This window comes from Hippocampus comes, unplaced genomic scaffold (assembly GCF_001891065.2).
Source record: "Hippocampus comes isolate QL1 unplaced genomic scaffold, H_comes_QL1_v1.1 scaffold554, whole genome shotgun sequence".
In the NCBI taxonomy this organism is placed as follows: Eukaryota; Metazoa; Chordata; class Actinopteri; order Syngnathiformes; family Syngnathidae; genus Hippocampus; species Hippocampus comes.
Genome location: NW_017805886.1, coordinates 29,569 through 42,566, shown reverse-complemented (window position 1 = coordinate 42,566; position 12,998 = coordinate 29,569). Strand labels below are relative to the sequence as shown.

General features: G+C 46.0%; 1 protein-coding gene and 1 non-coding gene across 4 annotated transcripts; both read right to left on the bottom strand.

Moving 5' to 3' along the window:
* Positions 1 to 225: 225 nt before the first annotated feature.
* Positions 226 to 12,199, bottom strand: polr3e (polymerase (RNA) III (DNA directed) polypeptide E). Of its 3 annotated transcripts, none has more exons than XM_019889537.1 (21): positions 11,987 to 12,199; positions 10,423 to 10,506; positions 10,290 to 10,340; positions 10,142 to 10,219; positions 9,940 to 10,055; positions 7,717 to 7,799; positions 7,412 to 7,519; positions 7,273 to 7,322; positions 6,824 to 6,943; positions 6,654 to 6,739; positions 6,191 to 6,235; positions 6,017 to 6,108; positions 3,922 to 4,042; positions 3,765 to 3,846; positions 3,528 to 3,587; positions 3,253 to 3,410; positions 3,103 to 3,164; positions 2,077 to 2,528; positions 1,698 to 1,775; positions 893 to 1,015; positions 226 to 788 (listed from the first exon to the last, which is right to left on the bottom strand). In XM_019889537.1, exons 2-21 carry the CDS (start codon positions 10,459 to 10,461, stop codon positions 732 to 734), a joined length of 2,061 nt encoding a protein of 686 aa, XP_019745096.1. In that variant the 5' UTR covers positions 10,462 to 10,506; positions 11,987 to 12,199; the 3' UTR covers positions 226 to 731. The 3 variants fall into 3 exon arrangements, with proteins under 3 accessions (XP_019745096.1, XP_019745093.1, XP_019745094.1); XM_019889534.1 differs by having other exon boundaries at positions 2,077 to 2,537; positions 11,987 to 12,198; XM_019889535.1 differs by lacking the exon at positions 11,987 to 12,199 and adding an exon at positions 10,991 to 11,927 and having other exon boundaries at positions 2,077 to 2,537.
* An 88-nt stretch (positions 12,200 to 12,287) lies between these two features.
* Positions 12,288 to 12,369, bottom strand: trnal-aag (transfer RNA leucine (anticodon AAG)). Its single transcript has one exon. It is a non-coding gene; the product is annotated as a tRNA-Leu (tRNA).
* Positions 12,370 to 12,998: the final 629 nt, after the last annotated feature.

Here is a 12,998-nt window from a genome sequence, read left to right as displayed (position 1 = left end):
ACGGCCTTCGCCTTTGTGTTCACCTGGTCGGGGGGGGGGGCAAGGGTCCAGGGTTGGTGGGAGCCTGCAGGCTCCTCACAGGAGGGCTGGAGTGAGCGAGCCTTGCACCTCTGCGCAAAACAGTGGACCACAGTTTAACTCAGTTCACTTTATATACATTTCTGAATTCCAATGTCTCTTAAAATATTCAAATAACTTGCGCCGCCAAACTCAACACTTTCAACGAAACGTTTACGTTTTATTGATCATCCACAACTGTTCCTGTGCATCCAGGTGAAAGGCAAACAAAATGTAGCAGTGAAACGTTTGTCCCTTCTATCAAACCGCCGTCGTGGTGAACACAAGTCCAGGTGCAAAAAGTCGGAAATGACCTTCACGGTTTTAGTCTCTCCGTTTTGGGGTTCGTGATTAAAGAAAAGCGCCCTCAAGTGATTTACACGACTGAGGCTCCTTGTGTCTTGCCGCATCCTGAACCTTCATGTTAGTGGATAAACGCAAATTGGCAGCCGTGTAAGCCTTTCAAAAAAAAAAAAAAAAAAAAAGTGCATCGGGGAGGGGGCCCGACTTAAATAATGAGGCATTTGTGTTTCGAGCGCTTGTCCTTCAGAGACCTCTTTTGCATCGTTCCCAGCGGCAGACGATGTCGTCGTCGTGACCGGCTCTCACTTCGGTCGCGTTCCCTTGGGACACTGTGTTTGACTAAGGGTGCCCCCGGGGGCAGGCTGCTTGGGTCAAGACTGGATGGTTCCCTTCAGGTACCACATACCGGCGTGGCTGCTGCAGCATTCCTGGAGAACAACAAAAATTCATAAAATGAAAAAGAACAGTCAGTTATTTTTTTGGAATGAATAGACGAAAGACACTGCTCGCCGTCCCAGCGGCAGGGATTCACCTTGAGCAGCCGGTCCACGTCGGCCTTGGCGACGTCGCCCAACTCTTCGCCAAGTCGTGCTTGCACCGCGCTCCGTTTCACACCGTAGGTTTTAGTGAACATCTCGTAAAGCAGGTGCCGATGCTATGCCCCCCCCCCGCCCCCAGGAGAAATACATTAGCTGAGCATAAGATGAGCTGTTTTTGTTGTGGTAAAATGAAACGATCCATTGCAATAGTTTTATTTTCTTTGAAAACGCCTTACGGTCCATGTTTTAAAAAAAGCCTTACTATTCATTGTCTTTAAGGCCTTATTTCCGTGATTTTTTTTTTTTTTTTTTTTTTTTACAAAGGCCTTACGACACATGGTCGTTTAAAAAAAAAAGCCTTATGATACATGGTTGTGGGGGGAAAAAACGCCTTACTATACATGGTCTTTTGGCCTTTACATGATTATTTTCTTTGAAAACGCCTTACTATACATGGTTTAAAAAAAACCTTTACTTTCCACGGTCTTTTAGGCCTTATTTACATGATTTACTCTTAAAACGCCTTACTATACAGGGTTGTAAAATATATAATTTTTAAAAACGCCTAAGCCGGGAAAATTTAGGGCAATTAAGAACATAATTTTACAACTTTTTATGGATTTTTATGAACTTTAAGGACCTGTGGGAACTGTAGCCTGGTCGTTAAAAAAAACCTTTGCTATACATGGTCTTTTTTTAGGCCATATTTACATTTTTTCAAAACGCATTACTACACGGTCGTTTAAAAAGCCTTTTTTTTCGGATTTGTTTACATGGTTGTTTTCTTCTCTGGTTTACCTTATCGATGTCCTCTCCGGTTTCCCACAAGCCGAACACCTTTTGCTCATCGGCAGAAGCTGCGGTCAGAGCGGGGAACTGCATACATTTCGGAGAAACAACAGTGTTAAGTTTCAGCAAAGCAAACATTTATATATCACACACTTCCGACACAGGACAACTCAATGTGCGCCACGGCAACATCTAAAAGCAACAATAAAGTAGTACTGAAGACATTCGCAGAGCAGGGAGGACAAAAGTAGCTGGTTGAAATGACTAAAAGAACAGCATATTTTCACGAATGCACATTTGCAACCAAGAGACCAAAGAGGGAAAATAAAAGTCAAAGACCTAAAATTGACCAGAAGAGGGAGCACAGTTGACCGGCATAAAGACTCACAGGCACCATGATCTGTCTGCAGCGGCTGAGCAGCACGGCGTCCTGCAGCATGTGGTCCGACACGGGTCCGAAGGGGATGTGTCCTGCCGGCATGGCGGCCAAGTGGAGGCTAAAGAGCCTCTTGAGCTCGTTCAGCGTCAGCACGGGATTCTTACCAAAGGTCTTTGTCACAAAGTCCAGCAACTGTGGCGAGGGCGCGTTGGCGGGGCTCCCGCCGTTCGCGCGCTCGGCGCCAGCGTAACCGTTGAGGGAGCCGTTGTGGACGCCCGACCGGGACGCCGGAGGAGAGGACGTGTCCATGGGCTCGGCTTCGCCGTCGCTGAGGGGCTCCTGTTTGACGCGGACGCCGCCTGCTCGCTTGGCCTCCAGATCCTTTTGGAGAGAAGCCTGTTTCTCCTGAGCGCGCTCGTGGGCTAACTTCAGACGCTGCTCGCCGCTGATGTGGACCGGCTCTGCACTTGCTACATTGAGATGGAGAATCATAGTCATTTGTATGAACAGCAAACAAGCTTCTTTGACTATTTTCTGTTTTCACGGCATGATCTATTCATTTATTTTATCCGGCAAGCAAGCCAGCAATTCATTCAGGTCCAACCTAAAAGGAGTTTGATCCAAATTTTGGAGGGGAGGTTCCTATTGAAGTCGCTTAGATCACCTTTTTGGCTTACAATTTCGGGAACTAAAACGCCTTATTGGTGTTTTAATCATCATTGGGGTCGAAAGCATTAGCATTACTATTCTGATTATAATCATTGTAAACATTCTCACTCCGAATTATTAGCATTACCGGGGCCTGAGCCAGAGGTGGGATTGACATTACCTTGATGCTAGCAACTGAAGCGCCTTTTCAACACCTTACATAATCTATAAGATTCTATGAGTGTCAGTAACTTTTCGGGGTTATGCACAGAGGCACGACTACTTTTTTGGGGGGGGAGGAGGGCGTTAATTCTTCTCAGCATTCCAATGATGGATGAAGCATCTCGTATTAGGATTCGCTGCTGGCTGAAGCGGCTCATTACATACCAGACTGGGGAGCCTTCTTTGGCACAAAGTCATCTTTTGAGAAGTTGAAGACTTTTTCCAACCTTCAAAGGCAAAAGACCAAAAATAGATAAAAAGTTGAAAGAAGTCAAGGGTCCGTTTCCCTTGGCCAAAACTTGCGACGCGACCCACTTGCTCTGGATGCCCAGCCAAAGCATGTGCTGCCGGTGGGCCACGTCGGCATGCTTCTTGACAAAGTCGGGGTCGGAGGGCAGCAGGAACTCCCAGCCGCGGTTCACACGTGGCACCGCCACCTGCTCGAGGAAATCCTTCACATCCTCTGGAGGAAGCTGCAAAAAAAAGAGCAAGAAGGGAGAGGAAGCACTCACTCACGTTCACCTGAATGATCAAGTTTGAGGACTTTGTAAGGTAGCAACACCAAACCAATTCAACGACGAGAGGCTTACTTTGATCACGGCCGCCACTTCCTTCCTCATCAGGGAGCGTTCCAGAGTAAACCGCCACATCTGCACAGTGACAATTTTAGGAGGGCGGGGGGGTAAAATGTAAAAGATCACATTTTACCAACAGGCCGCTAAGAAATCCAGTCAATTCCGAAGGGATCATCTTTCTGGTTCGCTTTTTTTGTTGCAAATTTAAAACTAGCTTGGGAAAAAAAAAAAAAACGATAAAAAATTCATCACCACAAAGTCTCGCCCCCGACACAGCACGTCAGCCGGAACTCCGCTGTGAGGACTGCATGTGTTTTTGGGATACAGAACGTCACTGAAAGGATAAAAAAAATAAATAAGAATTCAAACCAGCCGTCTCCGACTTTAACAGACTAGCTGCGCCTCGTACCTCTTCACCACCCAATTGCCCTGGACTAGCAGCGCCACCTGTTGGATGCAGCGCAGCACGGCGGTGGCGTCAGTGCCTGAGGCCAGCAGGCCCATCAGGCTTGCAAACTGGATCACCTTGACTGCAGGCAACAAAGACGACACGGCACGCGTCGCTCATTAAATCTTTTGTCCTTTTAAAACAAACATCGAAGGCAAAACGTTGATAGGTGAGCTTAAAAAAATATATACACACAATAATCCTTGTCTCACCCCTCTGGTGTCCATCCCCCATTCAGCTCGGGTCCTCTACCAGAGGCCAGGAAGCTTGAGGGTTCTGCGCAGTTGCTGTTCCCAGGACTGCGCTTTTCTGGACTGAGATGTCCGATGTTCCTGGGATCTGTTGCAACCACTCACCTAGTTTGGGGGTCACTTCCCCGAGTGCTCCGACCACCCCAGGCACGAATGTCACCTTTACCTTCCAGGCTCTCTCCAGCTCCTCTCTGAGCCCTTGGTATTTCTCGAGTTTCTCGTGTTCCTTCTTTCTGATGTTTCCATTTGGGACCGCTACATCCACTACAACGGCTTTGCCCTTGATCTATGGTCACGATATCTGGTTGGTTCGCCATTACCATCGTCAGTCGGCATCTGGAAGTCCCACAGGATCTTCGCTTGGTCATTCACCACCTTTGGAGGCGTTTTCAGTCCATACTCCGCACAGATGATGGTCCCTCTTCTAGCACCTCATCCTCTGTTCCCCATTGTCTGAGACATTCTCCGAGTACGTCATCCGTCTGAGCCATGATGTATTCTTGGAGCTTGGATGCTTCGTCCCGGACAGTGGCTCTCACACTCACTAGTCCCCGGCCTTCTTCCTTACAGCTTGCGTACAGTCTCAGGGTGCTGGATTTGGGGTGGAACCCTCCATGCATGGTTAGGAGCTTCCGAGGTACATGTAGCTGTCCTCAATGTTTGCTGTTATTTTATATATTATACCGTATTTTCCGCACTAAAAGGCGCACTGGAGTATGAGGCGCACCTTCAATGAATGGCCTATTTTGTCATTTTTTTCCATCTACTGGACGCACTGGATTATGAGATGCAAACTACAATGCATCCATTAGATGGAGCTAAGCTCCTTCCGATCGACTCGAGAGGGGTACAGGACCGCCTCCGAAAAACGTAAATTGACGATTACTTCAATGAAACGACAAAAATTAAGTCATGCATCAAAACAGAAAATCAAGTGAGGAAACGACAAAATAAATTCTGTAGCCCCCCCTACAGAATTTATTTGGGCATTTCTGTGAGCGTAGCTTCAACAGAACGATCAGATGTCAGTAAAATGTAGGAGACTGGACTGTCTCAGAAGTGTTTGTTATTTATTCTTTGTTGTGCACTGTATTCACAAATGAGGAAATCACAAAATAAATTCTGTAGGGGGGCTACAGAATTTATTTTGTAAATCCATAAATCACAAAATAAATTCTGTAGGGGGGCTACAGAATTTATTTTGTGATTCTGTTTTGATGCATCTTAAATTTTCGTAGTTTCATTGACGGAATTGTTAATTTACGTTTTTCGGAGGTGGTCATGAACGCCTCGAGTCAAACGGAAGAAGAGACGGCACGGAGACGAACAAAGACGTAGCTGTATTTGTTGAGACTGAAAACTATTTAAGTGTTTTTTAAAAAAAAAAAAAACCTACACCACAGCTCTCCTTTTTTCGGAGCTGCAACAAAATTTAATAAAGCAGCGACATAGTTCACTGAACCAACAGCAAGTTATCACATTGAAAGCATGTCTCCAGCAAGGAGCCATCTTGGGGTCGGCATTACAGACCATACACAAGGCGAAACTAGATTTTATGGCGCGCTTGTGAGCATTTAAGAAAATAGAAGACTTTTCGGTGCGCCTTAAAGTGCGGAAAATGCAGTATATTTTTATTTTTTTTTTTTTGATAAAAGTAAACAAATAGTGAATCATACAATTTAGGCAACCCATTTTCATCCAAAAAAAAAAAGAAATCATACAACAAATAGTCCTTATTCTCCTCTGGGAAATGTAAATGCTCGCTGAGTCGAATACATACTGTATATTCATTCGTGTTAGCTCACCGTTCTTCATCAACGTCCTGATCTGCTCGCCGAGCGGCAGCGTGCGCAGCTGGGCCATGGAGAGAACGTTGCTCGGGCCGATGGGCTTCACGCTGCCACGGGAATAAGGACGTAGGTCAATTAAAAAATATATAAAAATAAAAATTCGATGCGAAATAAGAGACGAACACTTACACTTTTTCCTCTGCCAGCGGTGGCATCAGCATGGTGAGGTACTCTCTGTCAGGACAAAAAAATAATTTTCATTGTTCTAACCAAACTTTAAAAAAAGACAGCATCAAAATGGAGACAAGGCATCATCTTGTACTGGATGATTCCGATTGTGCCGATGCATTTAATGGAGGGTCTGCCATAAATATAACGTCCTAAAACACTACACCGTAATTGATCACGTGAATAAAGAGACACCTGGCATCAAATAAACGCAACAAGGGGCACTTTCTGAAATTCACATTATTCTTTCACGGCGGTAAAATCAGCCCCCTCTCCACTGAATTCCCTATTGACAGATTTTAGTAAAACCGTATGATGGAGAGAAACATCTGCCATAAAGTGGAGCAAATAAATGGCTAAAAGGCCACAATGTGAGGAAATCCTGTCTGCGACTTGGCTGTAAAAGAAGCCTGAAAGCACTCACGTGGGCGTTTTGACCAGCTCAGAGTTGTCAGAGGCGTCCACATGCTGACAGAACAAATACTGCCTCTCGTGTTCCGACCGCCCATCCTGAGGTCATACAAAATGGTGGACCCACATTAGTGGCACTCAAACAATACTTTGTGGGCAGCGGTTGTTGTCAAGACATGTTACATGGACGCCGTGGTACTGCAAATGGATCCAGGGCTCCTCGGCTTGCTTCTTCTGGAGGAACTCGTAAGACTGGATCCTCCTCTGGCGCGCTTGCTCCGACTCGGGCCGAGCAAATCTCACCTGCGGGCGCAGGAAAAAAACAGGGTAGACGTGAAGTTATATCGTGATGCGTTTTGAGTCAGCATAAGTGTTTGATTTCAATTTCCCCGCCGCCACCCGGGCATATGAAATTTGGAAGCCGCCACCTCCGACTCATTTTGTACGCTTCCGCGAACCTGAAAAGGCACAGGCCTGCAGTTGAGCAAAGTTAATTCATCATTTTTGTATTCTTACTCCGTATTTGAATAAGATTTCATCAAAAGAAATTTCACGATACATTGAAATACTTGAGGGGTGCACGGGTGCTCAACCACTGATCAGTTTGAGGCGGGGGGAAAGTCAGCACTCGCCGAAATAGCTTTGGCTTCATCCTCGCCTTCGTCCTGGGACGAGTCTCCAGCTGCGTGGAAGGGAATGCAACATATGGAAGAGTTAAAAAAATAAATAAATAAAAAAACACGGGAGGGGGTCGTTTAAGTCAACTCGCACCTTCATTGGCCGCCTCTCTCTCCCGGGTTTTGTTGTCCGCCTTGTCCAGGTACGCAAAGCTGGGCCTCATCTGCAGGATTCCCGTCAGCGGAGTCATGTGAAGCTCGCCTGTGGACAACAACGGCGGCGGCAACAACAACAAGCTGCATCGAAACTTCTATTGTACGGAATCTGATAGAACTAAATTCTTTTAATGCCATGTAAAAAAGGGGATGTTCTTCGATGAGCACAATGGGTCCCTCTGGGGATTTTCCTCACGGGTCCCAATTTGCATTTTTTTTTCCAGAAAAAGAACAAGTTGATACCTTTTCGGAAGACGGCAGCGGCGTATCGGGAAGTGTTGGTGGTGGCCTGGATGGACGAGAAGATCTGATTGTCCATCATTTTCCTGCACAAAAGACATCAGCTCCGGGGTTACTTGTATACGCTTCTTTTAACAACCTAGTAGAAGTACCACCTGAAAGTCTCATGGAAACTGAATGCAGCACCGAGGGCAATCCCGACCTTAACGATCACGGAAACCAATGAGCCGATATACGCTTCGGCATCAGTGATCCTAGAGATGCTTGACTAGAAGAGCAACCATGGGAGCCATGAGATATGTTACCCGCGATGGAAAAGACACTCTGAGGCTAAGATCAAGGCGGCTCGGAAAGATGCGAGTCAATTGACGGATGCCCAGAGAGGTGTGATGAAAAGGCCGATACCCGAGAGGTACATCCAGATGACCATACCTAAAGCACTCGAAACTGCCAAGCAAAGGCTCCAAGCCTTGTCCAGTCGCCTAAAGAGGTACACGAAAGAATGAGGCCAGACGAATAAACAGGCTGTTCGCAACACAACCTGCGAAAGTGTACACTCAGTGGCAGGGTTCGAACAGCAGAGCAGACCCACCAAGACTGGAAACTGAAAGGTACTGGAAAGGCATATGGGAGAAGGAGGTCGCACATAACAGCAGTGCACAATGGCTGGTGACTCAGAGGAGCACAGCAGCCTCCATTCGGCCTTGAGAAAGGGAGTCGGATGGTGACTAAGAGAGGCAAGGTAGTCCACACTGAAGGGGTCTCACTCCCTGATGGAACAATAGCAGACATTGAGGACAGCTACAAGTACCTCGGTAGACCACTTGCAAACGGCAACCTCTGGCAACAAGGAAAGCGGCTACAGCCAAATACCTCCAGCGGGTGAGGCAAGTCCTAAGAAGCCAGCTCAATGGCAAGAACAAGACCTGGCCAATAAACAGCTCTGCCCTGCCAGTGATCAGATACAATGCAGGAATAATGGTGGCCAAAGGAAGGGATTCAGACCACGGATGTGAAGACCCGAAAGCTCCTAACCATGCATGGAGGGTTCCATCCCAAATGCAGCACCCTGAGGCTGTACCCAAGCCGGGGACTAGTGAATGTGAGAGCTACTGTCCAGGATGAAACATCCAAGCTCCATGAATACATCTAGGACAAGTCTCAGACGGATGACGTACACAGAATGTCTCAATGGGGAACAGAGGATGAGGTGCTGGAAGAGGGACCATCATGGGAGGACGAGCCGCCACATGGGATGTACCACCGGACCATAAGTGAAGCGGCTGATCTCAAGAAGTCCTATCAGTGGCTAGAGAGGGCTGGCCTAAAGGACAGCACAGAGGCACTCATCCTGGCTGCACAGGAGCAGGCCCTGAAAGCACCAGAGCCATAGAAGCCCAGATATACCAGACAAGACCCAAGGTGGAGGTTGTGCAAAGAGGCACCTGAGACGATCCAACACATAACCGCAGGGTGTAAGATGCTGGCAGGGAAAGCCTACAGGAAACATAACCAGGAGGCTGGCATAGTCTATCGAAACATCTGTCCGGAGTATGGACTGGACACCCCGAGGTCAAAATGGGAAACGCCTCCAAAAGATGGTGGAGAATCACCGAGCGAAGATCCTGTGGGACTTCCAGATGCAGACTGACAAGATGGTAATGGCGAACCAACCAGATAGTGTAATCATAGATCAAGGGCAAAGCCGTTGTGTGGATGTAGCGGTCCCAAGTTAAATCCAGGGTTAAATTATATAACATTGGCAAAAACAGGAAGAGATATTTCATGCTGATGTGTAAAAAAAAAAAAAAAAGTTCTATCGTTCTTGAAATTTGTTTTCAAGTGTAATAGAAATGATACATTTTTATTAAAACTGATTTTCAATAAAAAGTTTTATATTTTTAAAAAATTAAGTATATTTTTAAAAATAGATATTCATAAATATGTGAATGCAATATATAGTTTTTTATTATACAAATAAGACTCGTACAATCCTGACAAAGCCTAAACATATATTTTTAGTTAAAAATATCAATTAAACGCTAATGGATATTGTAATTTTTTTTACTACCCCACCCCCCACTCCAATCTATGGAAATAGCGGTGAAAATATGATCCATCACTTGTGTTACTTGTAAGACAGCGGGACATCAAGCGGGGCTTTCCCAGCCTAAAAGAGAAACGCTAAATGTTCTGGAGCAAGGCTCATTTCGCCACAAAACCTACACCGAATAGGTGTTGTTCTCCTCGTAGCCCGTGCCGTCCACGTTCAGCGCTATCTGCTCGCCCTTGCTGCTGCAGTAGTTTGGGCTCTTGGTGTCCATGGCAACCTGAAGCTCCACCTAGCGGCAAGGACAGCGTCACAATCAAGTCTTTCTGGAATCGCTTAAGAAAAAGGCACGAATGGATTCAAAGGTTTGTTTTCTACCCGCTGCTGCTTGGGTTTGATCTTGGCAGCCAAAAGGCTGACGTCGTCGTAGGTCATGGTGGATGGTCTCACAGGGTACTGTGACGGGAGAAAAAAAAGTTTATAGAGGGAACCAATTTACCCTCCATGCAAAACCAACGACACCCGCCTGTAGTAGATAAAGCTTCTCAGCTAGGCTTTTGGCGAGATAGACGTCAATCTGGAGTGGCAAGGAAAAAAAAAAGTGATCAGTGCTGATTGAGTCAACAGCAAGAATGTTTAATCTTCCCGTGAGCACATACCTCCTCTATAATGGGGTCGTCGTCATCCCCGCTGGCCATATTTTAGCAAGCGGAGTCAGGAGGTATAGGGAGAGTGAATCCAACCTTTCAAAAGGAGACACAATGTCTATAATTTTAGACAATTTAATACGGTTAAACATGTCTGTGACATACTTTTGTCAAAACAAAGAATCAAGAGAATTTTCCAATGTTATTTCTTGCTGGTGAAAGTGGCTCATTGCAGGGGCAGACCACATCCTATCCTGCTTGGCCAATGACAAGGTCTGCTTTCATTAGATTGACAACCAGTGGCCTGGATCTCGTCCGGCACTTCCCTGAGGCCTTCTCGTTGCAGAGCTCACAGTGAGAAACTAAGACGACTGCCCTAAGACAACAACTCCACAAAGCAATTAAGTGTCATTTATGACAAACTTATCTCACTCTAAGCGAGCGGCCATTGCTTTTCTTTGCATGATTTCATGTGATGCACCATTTCGTCACTGTGAAATTATTTCAGTCGCTCGGACTTTTAAGTTTATTCCAAGTGAGTGAGCGTGCACCCATTGCATAATATGTTGCATTTTATCACCTGGCCCTTGAAGTCCACATTATGCAATGAAGCGTTGAGGCAGACATCAACAAACAGACACCATGACCTCCCAGGCAGACAATTTTTTAGGGGCCACCATGTCAAAGTGGCTCTTTGGCTTCCAAACTTTGGGAGAGAAACTTGGTGTGTTAGTGGTTATGCTCATTATTGGGCTGAGGTGCAACACATACAGTAGACACTTATTCAGAGGTGTCCAGATAAACGTTTTACTTGCCACATTTAATATGTGGCCAAGCACTACAGAGAAACAACTATTTGCATACAAACATTAAAAACTCAAATTTTCCATCACGTCAGTTTTAAAAGCTTCAGTGGAACATTTTCCCCCCAAATCTGTGAGCCGTGGCAGCTCAAACGATGTTTCACCTGCAAGAAAATCAACTGTTATGCGTCGGAACGTTGCATTTTAATGTCTAAACACGACATTCATGTGATGACTCAGTGCTGGAATGCTAATAGAATCAGGTAAACGCTACTAATGAGGTAAAACAGGTGATGCAAGACCGTGAAATCGAATCACTCTTCAAGGTCTAAACACGTTCAAACATTCTAACTTACACCGCCGGGCAACAATTAATGATTTTAAGGCTTTTTTTCGAGTCGTTATTCCGCAAAATGCATATATATATTTCGGTGTGGGTTAGCACATTAGCAAAACACAGCAAATTGTCAGGCGGGCCTGCACTAAAGTCGGCCAAACTAGTAAATAACGTCCAAAAATACCACACTACGTGCGTTTGCAAAACCCGCTAAACGAACCACACTTAAGAACAATATGTTCGAATAACACACGTAAACGTGACGAAATGCTCCAACCTTGGAAGTCGCCGCTGGTTAGCAACTTTAGCATAGCTACCTAGCTTTGATTCACACATGCCGGTTGAAATAACATTTGGGCGAGCTGACGGGGGTGGGGGGCTGCTTTGAAGCGTAAATTAGTCCCGTAGCGTATCACACCAAAACGAAATACTTTACCTGCACCGAGCCGAGTGTGTCGAGCTATCTCACCAGCGTGTCATTTGTCCGACAAACTGGACGCCGCAGAGAAAAGAGGAGAGCGAACGCACATGAAGCGGGCACCATGTTAACGCGGATCCACAGCCGACACGTGGGGAGCGAGGCCGAGCCCACAATGCAAAGCGAGTAGTCAACCGTGATCATTTTCAGGTGTGTCACTTTTGGGGTGTTGTCAAGAAGTGGGGGGCGGGGGGGGGGGGCGTTTTTATGGTTGACGATGTGCATTGTGAGTTTGCACAACATCGAGTCCCAAAAATTATGGCAGCGGTGGGATTCGAACCCACGCCTCCGAAGAGACTGGAGCCTTAATCCAGCGCCTTAGACCGCTCGGCCACGCTACCGATACGTACGGCACTTACCTCATGTGTACATAAAGAAAACTCAAAAGACGTTATGCAATGGAAAAAAACAAAAAACAAAGATGGATAAACAAAAGTCTCAAAATCATACAAAATCGGGTTTCTCAGCTCAAGAGCCAGGGCGCCATTTTAACGGGTGCTGATTTTATAATATAGCGTTTGTATCCTCTCTTTAATCTCTATTTTTTGTCTTTTATATCCTGGGTGTGTTATGGGATGTTCTATATTAAAATTTGTTGTTTGACTTTCATCTTGGTCCTTGTCATTTGTCATGGTACTGCAATCCAGTTTGATGTAAAGTGACCTCTATAATCATTGGCACCCCCGGTTCATATCTGCGTGTGTGTAAAATGAAACCAGTTTTTGCAGAAGGGAACTCTCGTCCTGAGAATTGTAGAAATGGTTCGTCACATGCAGAATCATGCTGCCCCCATGGCCATCTGAGTCCCCAGACCTCAACCCCATTGAAAACGTGCGGAGTGAGTAAAAGAGGAGAATCCATAGGAGAGGACTTTTTTGTGGGGGGAGCAATGCACCCGCACGGCTTGTCTGGGAAGAGTGGAACGGACTACAGCCACACAACCTATCATTCAAAATTCCCACAATACCTA

Excerpts from the sequence above, each read along its gene's own strand:
- polr3e (XM_019889534.1), bottom strand. The coding sequence starts at position 10,461 with ATGGCCAGCGGGGATGACGACGACCCCATTATAGAGGAG. Across the intron at positions 3,165-3,252 it reads TGGCTGGGCATCCAGAGCAA|GTTGGAAAAAGTCTTCAACT; the intron begins GTGGGTCGCGTC and ends TTGCCTTTGAAG. Across the intron at positions 1,776-2,076 it reads GCAGACAGATCATGGTGCCT|TTCCCCGCTCTGACCGCAGC; the intron begins GTGAGTCTTTAT and ends AAATGTATGCAG.